Here is a 13,154-nt window from a genome sequence, read left to right as displayed (position 1 = left end):
GGTTTTAGATGTTTACCTGCTCACACACCTGATTCTAATCAATGGGATGTTATCAAGCCTGATCATGTATGTGGAGGGGTTGAATGGTCAACCAGGGTTGAAGACCTTAAAGAACTCAGTGCTCCTAAGGATAAAGCCTCATAAGTCACAAGTCATTAGAAGTGGAATGATATTTATCTGAGTTCTGATCCTTACTCCTTGATTCCATAACTGTTGTTGACAAATCACATGCAACATCACTGCCATATTTTAAATATGTCTTCATAGAGGATATTTGTTTTTGTGGTTTATTACCTTTGGAGATGCATTTGATGTGGGTTCAGTTCTTAAAGCTTTACTAAAGTCACATTTTAGGTCATGGCACTTCCTTGCTAATGCACAGGTGAGACAACAATGCAGGGGTTATCTGTCTGTCAACACATTTCTGTCTTCTCAGTTTCGCTAGCTCTGTGGTTCAGGTTTGAGGCATTGGAGAGGGAGGTAGGGGGATGTGAAAGTCGGAGGACCTTTGGTTTGTGACTGACATGAACTGAAACAATCACCTACTGTGTGAGCAAGCCAAAGAAGCAGCCTTTTACTTTCACACTTGTCTTGAACAAACTACACATAATACTGGGTAAAGTACGATCTTGTGGTAAAAGAGTGGGCTTTAAACACCATGTCATTTTCCATCAAACACAATCCTGTAAAAGACCCTTACTGTAAACCAGTGTTAAATCCTGTCTGTGTGTGCTTTTCCTGTCACTAATAGACAATAGTTGGTAGAATTTACAGTGTCAAACTGTAACATTTGATTAAATGATTTGACAACTTTGCAAACGTATATTTTTCTTTTTACTTCACACCATCAACCATAATAAATACAATCATTGAACTTTCCTTACTATATAAAAATATAAAAAATCTGGTGCAGTGAGTCATGGTATCACTCATCTAACAAGAATAAATTACAGTTCAAAGAAATAGTCGTTTCACCGAGGGATGGCTAATCAATGCATCCATCAATGCATCCAAAAATCTAGTCCTAATTGATCTGCTTTGATCCATGTGGAGGTCCATCTAGCAGGTCCTCTCTTAGTCCCATTTAAAAACAAATGAGCTGTGGACTGTATCTATCCAGACTGCCGATCAATCAGACAAATATCTGGTCTGTTAGACAGAAGTCCCAGTCCATTCTCTCAGTGAATGTGCACAATGTAACGAGAGCAAATGCAGATGGCGTCCACCTAGAGGAGCATCCTACAGTTTATATAATCCAAAGATGGTGGCGTCTTCATCATAGTCCACCAGGTTAGGATCCTCTACCCACACACCGAGCTGGTCTCCCTTATTCAGACTCACCACCTCGGCCTGCGAGGCTGTGCACATCCCCGGCCTGGTCACCAGGTTGCAGTAGGCTTTCATCAGGACCTTCTCTGACTTCCCGTTCTCCCATACTTTCACAAAGTGGGCCATCGCATTCTTGGCTCCATAATTGGAGAAGGTGACACGGGAAAACACAAAGTAGTCTCCAGACTGCTTCAATATCAGTCTGTTCTTGTCAAAGTTGTTCTGGACGTTATTCTTCTTAGAGTGTGCAGTGTCCCACAGCAGATAGTGGGCTGTTGGAAATAATGAATATAGACTTTTGATAAGAACTGAGTCAAGACTACCCTGACATGAACTATAAGATGTATGGTGATTAGAAGGGTCTCTTACATGTCGAGGTGTCTGTGGCTTTTAGAGCAATCATGCGTGCCATGGTGCCATAATAGGAGATTTTCCCAGAGAGAGACTCCACTAACAAAAGGAAAACAAAATGCATCAGATATTTCCTATAACATCAAGCAAAGGAGGAAGAAAAACATGCAAAAAATAAGTCAGAATGTTACATACCTTTTCCTTGAGCTGCGGAATCCTTAGAAGGAGAAATGGAAAGAGTAAGCATTACCATCAACAGCTTAGAAGCCGAGAAGTTTTTTGGTTTGGATCCCAAAAATACTTCTTGAGATCTGCACTCACCTTTGTCGCTCTATTGTACTCATTCAATATCTGTCTGCAGCCTGGCTGTGGCCGGATGTTCTGCTCACACTCCTTGATGAGTCTCTGCAGGTTCTGCTCATCCTGGTACATGAGCTTGATTGTGTCCTGCCACTGATTCCAAAAGAACACATTTATGTAAACTGTTTTGCTGTGGAACATATGGCACTAACTTCAGATATGACTGCTTGTGAATAAGGACATACTTTTCAGGAAGTTCAGACTTTTTTAAGAAACTCTCTCAACCAGTATCAAATAAACATGTGAAATGTGTTCATTTCACTGAGGCACTCTCGACTTTCTTCTCTGAAGCTGAGAATATTTCGAATTAAAGACATGTCTACTGTTTCAACAGATTCATAAAAATACGCAATATTCACAATACTTCTAGAAATGTGTTTGATTTCCTAGTGTTTTATCTTGACTCAGGCAACTCAGGAATTCTTTGAAAAACATTACACATTGCATTTGCACTACACAATCAAATGAAATATTTCCTTATATGATGGATATACTGTACCATAAAAGCAAATATAAAAACAAGTATTTGTTCATTTTGCTCTTAACATTATCCCGTTAATATTTTCATTATATATGATAATAATTTCCACAGTTATTACACAATTCCAATAAGTTATTGTTGCTGCACAAAAACTACAATTAAACTACTATAAAACATCACTGAATGTCAAAGATGATATTGTTCGTGCTCTATTAAAGAAGATCCAAGTTCTTACCTTGTTTCCAGAATGGTATAGGTAGACAAATCCACCAAAGGACAGGATCAAGTGCAGCACAACTACCCCAATCACAAACCTGAAAACTGGCTTGCTGGGCCCTGTTTTCAGCCTCAGGACTGGGGCCAGGACTGGGACCGGGGCTGAGGCTGTCTGATGTCTACCTAGCCGCGGGGGGACTGGGGGTGGAGGTAGGGAGGTCTGGTAGGTGTTGATCATGGTGGAGACAGATGGAGGTACCAAGAGTTAAGACCTAGCAGGCTTGGCATCCCATGTACTTGTGAATAACTACTCGCATCAGCAAACCTGTACAACTTCCGGAAAGCTGTTGAATATGTAAGAGAGACACTGTGGGTGTGTACGTGTGTGCGGTGATGGGGCAAATTAGGTAAAAAATTTTAGCAGTATAGATTATTTTGGTACATCTTTTGAAGAACAGAGAATGATAGATTTCCTGCTAGGGTGTGAAATGTTCACAGTTTACTAGTTTGAGCTGTGGAAATGCAGAAATACTGTGGCATCCATCTGTCTTAAATCATCTTTCACCTTTTAAGATGAATGAGCATCAAATAAACCACACATGGTACAATTCACATTTCACAGGAAACTGAACAAGAAGCTTAAAATAATAATATAATAATCATGCATGAAAATGGAGCCACCATATTCTACGGCATCGCCGCATCGATACAAGAGTTCTTTGGAAAATATACAATACATATCTTCACACAAAATTAAGTGACTCAGAACTGTAAATGTGACCTGTGTCATACAGACAGCACTAATGACCAGGCAGTAGCTGAATTAATCTGCTTGAGTGTTTTTACACCAGTTATCCAGGTAATACTTATGCCATCTATGCAAATGCTAAATTTATAATTTCATTATAATGACAATGTTGTCTGCATGGCTCAACAGCATATATTAGACCTAGTTAGAAAACCATTTTGGGAGAAAAACAGACAAATGACAAAAATGAAATGACAAATAATTTGAAGTATATATTTTAGTTACTTTCGACTCCTAGATTTGTAAACCATCTCTTTGCAAGGCAGATGCAATGGGGTTAGGAAGACTGTAGGAGTGTTCTGGGTCACTGACTGCTAGTGTCATGGCAGTATACTTCAATTGGATCAATATAAAGAAGATTAGTATAGATCCCTTCATGAGATATAAAGGAATATGTTAACACACATTCACACAGTACACTTTCTCAGTAATAAAAAGAAGAATTGTGATGTTAATCAGAGAACAGGAAAGACAAAGGGAAGTACAAGATTTTCAGCAAATGGGAAGTTGTCATTTTCCATAATTCAATTAAGGCAGGTTCCATAAAATATGAACACTTTTAATTTTAATTGGATTCCAAAAATGTATATTAGTACTGGCAGAAGAAATGGCACAAGGTTTTGTTTTCAGCCTGTTACCAAGAAACAATTATGAACCAATCCCTAATGATATAAATCCCTTCTACTGTGATAAGCATAGTACATCAACAAGCAACATTTCTGTCACAATTTTTTTTACATGCGGTCTGACAACATTGCTAAACAGATTTACAATTCTAAATTCAATACATGGGTAACAAACTATAAAAGCATATTTGATTGGCTATTAGTTTCATGGCTCATGGCTTCCTCTAGTGGTAAAACTGTGAATCTAGTGGAAAAGGGTAAGAGCCTGGCTTATCAATGACAATATGAAAACAGGAACAAAAATTGCTAAGGTGTATTGTATATTAGCCCAATATAAAACTGGAAGCAACATTTGTACATATATCAATGACTCCAACCTAAGTCTAAGCCAGTATTTAATACAATTACACCAAGCAAGCCACTTGCTGGCCAACAAAGACACATGTCAAGATAAAAAAAGAGCAGAAACAAGATGGCACTAACAGAACCCTCAGTCGGTTACAATGCTCTATCAAAAAGCTACCAGCTGGGGTGGACTGGTGTCTGACATGAAAGGGTTTAGACTGACATATTATCTTCAACAAAACTAAAAATAGCACATTAGGACCCTGGGATGGCTGGTTAAGAAGGGCTGACAGAAGGCCCTTAGGGGGTAGTCAAGCACCCATCTAGTCTCAATCTGCAAATAAGCCTCACAATACTACACTTCAGGTAGCACTTCCCCAAGGGCAGGAGAAGCTCTCAGGGGTTGTAGTGGACCACCAAGGACAGGGTGCGGTGCTGTCTCCTAAGGGGGGACGGGGGTTTCCTGGGGCTCCTGATGCTGTGGGCACGCGGGGAGCCTTGTGACGGATGCTTGTGGGTCAGGGATGAGCGTGAGAAAGGGGTCAGGGGGGTGGGATGCTCCTCCTTGCTGCTCTGTTGGGTGTTGAAGCCGCTGACAGGTTTGGGCTCTCCGCTGCATCTTATAAATGCCAAGAAGCATCTGTAGAACTGACAGAGACATCAGAGTCACTTAAAGAAAACCTACATTAAAAGATTTGATTGAAAAGAAAGAAAATGCACTGATGAGGGTATTATCTCCTCAGACAATGATTCTGGATCAGGGGTTTGACTGCTTAGACCCTCCCAGCAAGTCAGAAGGAGCGTTCTGGGACCCTGGCCTGTGATTAAGTGTGTTAGCAAGTGAGTATCAAGGAAGGGAGGCTGAAGAGGGCTGTGCTAGGACAAGGAGTCATTACTCTGAGGATGTCCTCAATGTCACAGGAGTTATCGGTGCTATTGTGGTCTCCCTTTGCAGTGTCACTCCCTTGCCCCCTTGGATACACACTATTATTATCTAGTCACTTTGCCCATGCACAGAAACCAGGTTACCTAAGAATCCAGAACAGACATTCTAAGATGTCCATTGCTGCAGGAAAGATGGCATAGACAGCCCAGGAGGCTCTTCGTCATGCCTGTCTGTGACTTTTGTGGCAATTTATCAAATAATAGGTCTACCTGTATTCCAAGGTAAAAAAAAATTATGAAGAAAGTAATGTGGACCGAATTCTAGTTGAGCACTTCTAGCCTGAAACATTTGAACTCTGGGCCAAGATGTGTCTGTGAGATTGACCCTCTAGCGCCCCCTGTCACCTGGTTGTTGAGGAGCACGTAGATGATGGGGTTGATGACAGTACTGGTCTTGGCCAGGATGGCAGGAACCACGCTGGCCACAGGGGTGACCAGGCCCGACCTGCCGAAGGTAGCCAGCAGGGCCATGATGCCGTAGGGCATCCAGCACAGCAGGTAGCCAGACACCATGGACAGAACCATCAGCAGGATGTGCTGCTCACGTCGCTGGGCCGACAGCAGGTTGATCCTCGTTACCTGGACAGACAGGGGGATGAGAGGCTGAGGTAAGTGATAGATCCTTAATTAAGCCTAGTTGAACCATGGACCAACCCAACCACTTGCAGACCAGTGTCTTGAAAGCTCGCTTTGCTTTCTCTTAAATAAATCCCCAGTTTACAATGCTACAGGTAAGGATTTAGCAGAAGCAAATAAACACCAATCCGTAATTCGTCATCCGTAATCCCATTGAGAGTCTGTTGCTCCAGACAAAGCCATTGTATGTCTGGTGATACTGTAATTTGTATTAATTTAGCGTCTGCTCATCAAGCCTGTGATTAAGCCACTGATTATTAGCTGAACTCAAAATAAATAATTAATACGCCAAAAATGTGACAAGCTCTGCTATGGTAGCCTAGACATAAATAGAAGTGGACAGATGGGACTTAGACGATATGTCCAGATGCTTCCTCTGACCCAGTGCCACCTCCCCTGTCACTTAACCATGTGGTCCACATGTGGGCTGCTCAGCGTCAGGGTTCAGAGTGGCCCACATCCGTCAGACTGCCAGTGTCTACAAGCCATTTCTGCTGGATTCCCACTTCCTCATTGTTGATTTCACACCTTGTGAGTAACCGAATCGCCCGATCTCCACCCAAACGTCCATCCAGAAGTTATGGTTTGTGAGTGTCCAAGCTCAGAGAGACTAGCCAATCAGGGATCCTTAAGGGGTTTCCATCCCAGTCCATGACTCTGCCCTGACGTCATATCCTTACGAAGTCAACCTCTTCCATGCTCAATTGGCATTTCCAGTGTTTCAGGTGGTGCAACTCCTTTTCTAACCTGGTACATTCGGGTGGATTTGTCATCCATGTAATAGCTATTCAACAGCAGCTCCTTCATCATAGAAGGTTGATACTAACTGGAATCACTGATGTTTGTACCCAGTATTCTGGTCCAGTAGAGGCCACCAAGCAGGCTCTTCAGAACAATGTCTCTCCACAACATTCCCTGGAACTGAATCAGATTAATCCTATCAGTAACTACCACCATGCAGCTTGATAGGGCAAATTACAGGTGATGATGCTAAGCCAACATAAGAAAAATACCCATTGAAGTAAAACACTGCTTGGAAAGATTATTTAAAAGCTCTTGATCACATTTCACTGGCTCTGGCCATTTCTGCATGTCTTCCCCTCTCTCTCTCCCATACATTTCCTGCCTGGCTTTTTAAAGGCCATTTCTATCATCGTGGATTTTAGAAGAGGTAGACAACGCATTAGGGCTCAGCAACAATGTGCAATCACTGCGCGACGACTGGTTCCATGTTCAATTATGTTATCATTTTGCTGCCAGCTGTGTGGGTACATGCAAAGGCTTCCCTGACAAAAACCTGACTAGAATGACAGACGGGAACCCAGGAAGAATAGAAATCCAGACATGTTCCATGCTGATTCACGTCATTTACAGTCATCTTTCTGAAGAGCACAGAACAGCAGGTTCTGTCTCCAAGAAAAGCCTGAGAGAGAATTGGGGGAGATGGAGAAGATGAGGGAGTAGGGTAGGAGGGGGGTTGAAAAAAGACTGGAGGAGGGTCACTGGAGCGATAATCAGGTAATCAGGTCTGCAGAGCCGCTAGCCAGGGCTGAGCAGGGTTACCGCTTGGCAAAAAATGAGCAGCTTACATAACGGCTGTCACCAATAGTAACGGCTTGCGTCCGTTGTCTAAAAATATACTCTGGCGTATTCACGTCACGGTGGCAAAGATGCGAACCACCCGGCCTGGACACCAATTGGAAGACCTTAATTACATATTTCTTGTGTGAGTGCCAGGTTTATGTAACCCCCTCGGAGAGTGACTCACTGAACCTTAGAGGGGTTTGTGACCCCTGCCCAGAATCCCCCAAGAAGCCGCCTCCATTACATGAAGGATTAATCAATAGCGGAGGGGTAAATATAGACATACGGCTTCAATGGATGGCTCTAACTGAAATAGGGAATGAAAACTCGGCAACAACTGTTAATTGGACCCTGGCCACAACTTCTCACTTTCTATCTGCTACCGGTGGCCATTTTAGGGATACTGAGCCCTCTCAGGGGGAGGTGGTTGGCGTAGGGGGTGGATCTTTGAAGACAACATGAACATGATTTGTACTATGCTTCCTGTTAGTGTCACACAATTTCCTGCTGTGATGTGTGTCTCAATATAGACCACCTTTTAGAAGATCTGCCATGTTCAAGGCTCTGTGGGATCTACAGAAGTCTATGGTTTGAGTTTGGCCAAATCATGTTATGCAGAAATAGCAACTCTTCGTAAATATTCCATTCAAACCCATTTGGAATCCTACTGTGAGTGAATCATAAACCGCTTAAAACGACAAAACAACTCTTTTATTCACAAATATTTTACCACTCTTTAGCCCGGTAGATGAACGGTAGCTCACATCGGTGTTTTTGTGGAAAGTCATCGAAAGTGATGCTTTATACTGAAGCATACAAATTTGATCACTGGTTTTAACTCTTCAGATTACGGTTTCTGCTAAATGGACTGTGTTACTCAACATGAGGCTTCCATGAGCCACAGCACTAACACCTATACTTCTGTATCAGTCTTGTCTGAACAAGGTGGAGCTAGGGTGTTGACGGGCCAGGCCGGACAGGTGACTCACCCCCCGGATGGCCACCAGGATGCGACTGTAGGAGTAGACCATGAGCAGGAGTGGCAACAGGAGGCAGAAGATGAAGAGGCACACCACGTAGGAGACACTGGCTGGCGAGCGCTGGTGCCACTCTACCGAGCAGGAGGTACCGGCGCCCTCCAGGCCATAGCTGCTCCAGCCCAGGAACGGCGGCATGGTCCACAGCAGGGAATAGAGCCAGGAGCCGGCTACACACAGCCAGGCCTTGCGGAAGTCGGACAGATCGGCCTTGGTGCAACGCAGCACGGTGGCGTAGCGCTCGTACGACAACATGGCCAGCGACACCAGGGACACGATGCCTTGGATGGATGGATGGAAAGAGAGAAATGGGATGAGGTTGGGGGTGGGGGAGTTTGGGGGGTTGCGAGAGAAAGTGGAAAACTAAGAATCGCTTAGAAAAGGTAAACCACACACGATATAGTGTGCTTATGATGCTCAAGATGAACAAACATGAACCTAGCCAATATATGCAGTCAAGAAATGTAGTATTTGCAATGTGAATGGGGGTTGAAGTGCCACTCAAGACAGTATATGAATATTTCTATACATCTGGAATCTGAATCATTTACTGACATATTTTAAGGTTAGTGAGCACCCCCCGAGGAGGCCATCAAACCCAATTCAGAGATTCAACAATGACTGAGCCTCCATGTCCCTACAGGCAATAGATGACACTGGATAATCATTGATGGGAATCAATCTGGATTAGACTTGGTGTTCTCCCAAAAGCTTATTTTAATGTGATTGTGGGTGTACTGGGTCTGTGCTGTGTGTATGGGGAGGACGGAGGTCACAACAGTAACAGATCCCACAGGAGCTCAGAAGAAATATTGACAGTATATGCCAGGACCTCCTCAGTGATGTAATTAGTGGGGCTTGGAGAGCACTGGCTGATAGCAAAGACAGAGCACAGGACTGTTAGACACAGAGAAATGCATACAAGACGCCACTGCATATTCATGTTGGATTGTGTGTGTGTGTGTGAGTGTGTGTGTGTGTCTGGATAAAGACTATTTGTCTATACTTTGCCTATCTCAACAAGGAAAAACGAAAAAGTATGGCAATAGTAAAGCAAAGTATGATTCCTCATCTGACTGACAGTGTGCTGTCACCAGATGATGACAATTCTGCCAGTGAAACAAGCGTAGGAAAAGGTTTCCCGTGTAAAGTTTCCCTTAATTAAGGGATTGCTTCAACAGTACCTTATAAAGAGCGTGTGTGTGCGCCATCATTTTAAAAGGATGCTGGAATTCGGTATAAATGATTGACAGCCATTCCCTTATGCCATTGACAAAACAAGATGGCACTAATTGTTTAGGACTCCAGGGTCCCCCTTCACCTCAAGCCAACCCTTCAGCCCTGTGTGTGTAGCTTAGGTGGGGGTCGGTGTGTGTGTGTGTGTGGCTCTTTGGGAAAGATTCAAAGACTAAATGCCCATTGGGTCTCAGCTTATTCGTATAATTCCTATTGGGCTAATTAGGCTACTGTTAAAATATTGCAGGATCCAAATGTCACAGCACAAGAATATCCTGTACAACCTTGCACAACCACCAAACTAATATGTTTCCACAGCTTCTAATTCATTATTGGTTGAAAAATGTATCGTTTTCGTAATGAACGGATCCCGTGACAAATCGGATCCCTATTTTTGTGAAAATAGTATTCTCAATGTCTCAATGAAATATCTCAATGCAATCGACCTTGTAGGTCGACCTAACTGTCTTAATAGTGTTCTTGATAGGCTGATGCGCCTGGGTTTTGTATGCGTCAGCTGAATGGGTGAATTAAAGCCTGCAGGACTTTTGCTTTGACAGGATTTACGCTACTAATGGATTCCACGTGCAAAGATATTTGTTATGAAGTATCGTTTAAGAAATATAAACCTATAAAAAAAAACATTCTACGCCAGGGTTGAATAACCCAAATGTTTGCTTTGGCAAATATCTGATGCTTCTGCCGAAAATGAATAGGCTTGGTAAGATAACATAACTTGTCAGAACTTTACACTTACAATTAGTAGATTTGTTTCAATCCAAGAGGATCCCAAAATATCGTTTTTATTTGTCTGCTTCTTACAAGTTTTCACTTACCGAAAAGCGAATTGGCGAAGCCATACCATTTGCATCCGTAGGGTCCAATAAGCCATCTCCCTCTTAGACTTGCAGCGAAACTAAACGGAGTGCCGAAAATACAGACGAGAATGTCGCTAAAGTTGATGTTCAACAAGATTAGGTTTATAGGCGTCCATAGCGACCGAAACTTTGCAAAGATGATCATAACTAGAAAATTGTTAACTATTCCAAAGACTAAAATGAGACCAAGGCATACTGCCACCACCGTGTGGCCAGTCCTACTTAAACCAGAGGTGTCCTGGGGCACCAAGTTGTCCTGTACGCTGGCATTGTTGCTTCGGTTGGAGAGGAAGTTGTCGATGGTGCTGAAATTCAAACCAAGTAAATGGACAACCATATCGGCCTCAGCGCACGCAGAGAGGACTGGGAATATGAGGAGCAGACGCCCTTATAGTCTATCAAACTCGTGCACAGCACAGTTTCGTCAACGGTTGCGCGTTAAGGCATGCTAGTTTTCATGTAGGCCTATTCCTCCCTAAAATAATAGAATTGTGATTTTGCATGGCTCTGGCAGTTATGCATGCAGTGTAACGCGAACGTTACTAATTAACCTGTCATCTTTACAGGTCACAAGCAGCTCCAGTAGGCTATTCACTGGGTTCCGATGACTCGATTATTCTGTAATCACACGCGTTATAGGGTTAAGTAAAACTCAGTACAAGTCGCGTTTGGTAGCTCAGCATATTATCACCGATGCTAAAGACAGTTTATTTAGCCTTTTCTTGAATCAAATGTCCCCAAGCACATGCAAACACATAGATTTCCTACAGGTTTGTTTCCCCAATTCCTGGCTAGGGTATGGATTTATTCTTGGTAACCCAAATGTCCACATTGTCATACAGCATAAACTTTCATGATGCTTATTATGTTTTGACAAATGAGAGAGTGTGTAAAATTGTGTCACCAACTGAAAGCGTTACACCATTCAGCATTTCTTTTATTCACAATAAACCCCATACTTACAGCAAGTTTAGCTACCATACAGAGATCTGGTCACACAAAATATACTGTGGCAGCTTTCTACGAGTAAACTTCTCTCATATGGTATTTCAACATCACAAGAAACAACACTTAAGTCCATCAATATCCTACTTTGGCTTTTCTCTCATTCATCGGTGGCTAAATGTGCAATACCAAACAAACATTTTTTTCAGGTGCTCATATTCATGAAAGATCCTTTTAAAACCGCTATGACGTTGCGATCAATAGTGTCGCCATATCATCAAGGAACTGTCAAGCAGGGATGGACTTTCTCTTTCTGCTCATTGTCAATCAGCATCACTGGCCCTCTAAGGGTCATTGGTCTGTAGCCCTTGAAGTGGTCAGATTAGACTGATCTTGATTGATTCCAGGGAGAAAGTTACTCGTTCTGGCTTCTCCTACCACATAAGTTATGTTTTTTCCAACCACTGCTACGCTGACGACACACAGCTGTACCTGTCGTTCCCCCCAACTGATCCAGGGATCTCAGATAGGATCGAGGCCTGCCTCACAGACATCTCCGCCTGGATGAGACCCTGGCACTGACCTTCCGAGCGGTGAACGGGACTGCACCCGACTACATCAACTCTCTCCTCCAGCCTTACACCCCCTCCCGCCACCTACGGTCTTCTTCTGACCCTCTTGGGGTCCCACCACTCAAGAGCGCCCGGTCCCAACACAAGCTCTTCCCCTGTCTGGCCCCCCAATGGTGGAAACAACTCCACACCTCCATCAGAGACATTGACTGTCTCCCCACCTTCAAAAAAAGGCTTAAGTTGTTCCAGGAGTACAACGGTACATAGGAATGATTCGCTGGACCCGATGTTAGTTTTATTCCAGGATCACAATGACTCTTATTGAGAGACTTGTTGCTCTTGCTGGTTAGTTGTAACTGATTTAAAATTATTGTACTCGCTGTGAAATATTTTACTGTTGATTGCTTCTCTACAGGAGAAGCAATCAACACTCTTGCACTTTTTGAGGTTCATGTTGTTTAATTGTAACTTGTTTAACAACATGCTCTTATGGTTCTTCCCTTTGGTACTTATTAGTTTTTTCACAATGTATGATTCATGTTTCGGCTATGTTTGGGGCTATCTCGTTGCTATGATCAATGACCTATGCACTTTTGTAACGCTCTCTCTTGGAAGTTGCTTTGGATAAAAGTGTCTGCTAAATGAATAAATGTAAATGTACTTGAGACCTGATTGAGTGGCTTGTCCACCTCATTTTCATGGAACAAATGTACGTAGTCCATCATGGTTCCTTATTCTGGAGTTCCACTGGGGTGTTGGGTGTAGGTAACCAAGCAACACTGAGCCTGCTCAATATTTTACAAAT

General features: G+C 43.0%; 2 protein-coding genes across 2 annotated transcripts; both read right to left on the bottom strand.

Annotated features, from left to right (window-relative positions):
• Positions 1 to 816: 816 nt before the first annotated feature.
• Positions 817 to 3,051, bottom strand: cd40lg (CD40 ligand). Its single transcript, XM_047040423.1, has 5 exons — positions 2,757 to 3,051; positions 2,002 to 2,133; positions 1,876 to 1,897; positions 1,699 to 1,779; positions 817 to 1,601 (listed from the first exon to the last, which is right to left on the bottom strand). The coding sequence occupies exons 1-5, from the start codon at positions 2,973 to 2,975 to the stop codon at positions 1,240 to 1,242; spliced, it is 816 nt and encodes a 271-aa protein (XP_046896379.1). The 5' UTR covers positions 2,976 to 3,051; the 3' UTR covers positions 817 to 1,239.
• Positions 3,052 to 4,912: 1,861 nt separating this feature from the next.
• On the bottom strand, positions 4,913 to 11,169 carry tmtops3a (teleost multiple tissue opsin 3a). Its single transcript, XM_047024526.1, has 4 exons — positions 10,791 to 11,169; positions 8,671 to 8,999; positions 5,807 to 6,040; positions 4,913 to 5,164 (listed from the first exon to the last, which is right to left on the bottom strand). The coding sequence occupies exons 1-4, from the start codon at positions 11,167 to 11,169 to the stop codon at positions 4,913 to 4,915; spliced, it is 1,194 nt and encodes a 397-aa protein (XP_046880482.1).
• Between the last annotated feature and the right edge of the window lie 1,985 nt (positions 11,170 to 13,154).

This window comes from Hypomesus transpacificus, chromosome 1 (assembly GCF_021917145.1).
Source record: "Hypomesus transpacificus isolate Combined female chromosome 1, fHypTra1, whole genome shotgun sequence".
Taxonomy (NCBI): Eukaryota; Metazoa; Chordata; class Actinopteri; order Osmeriformes; family Osmeridae; genus Hypomesus; species Hypomesus transpacificus.
The sequence above is the reverse complement of the archived record's forward strand: the minus strand, read 5'-3'. Positions and strand labels throughout refer to the sequence as shown.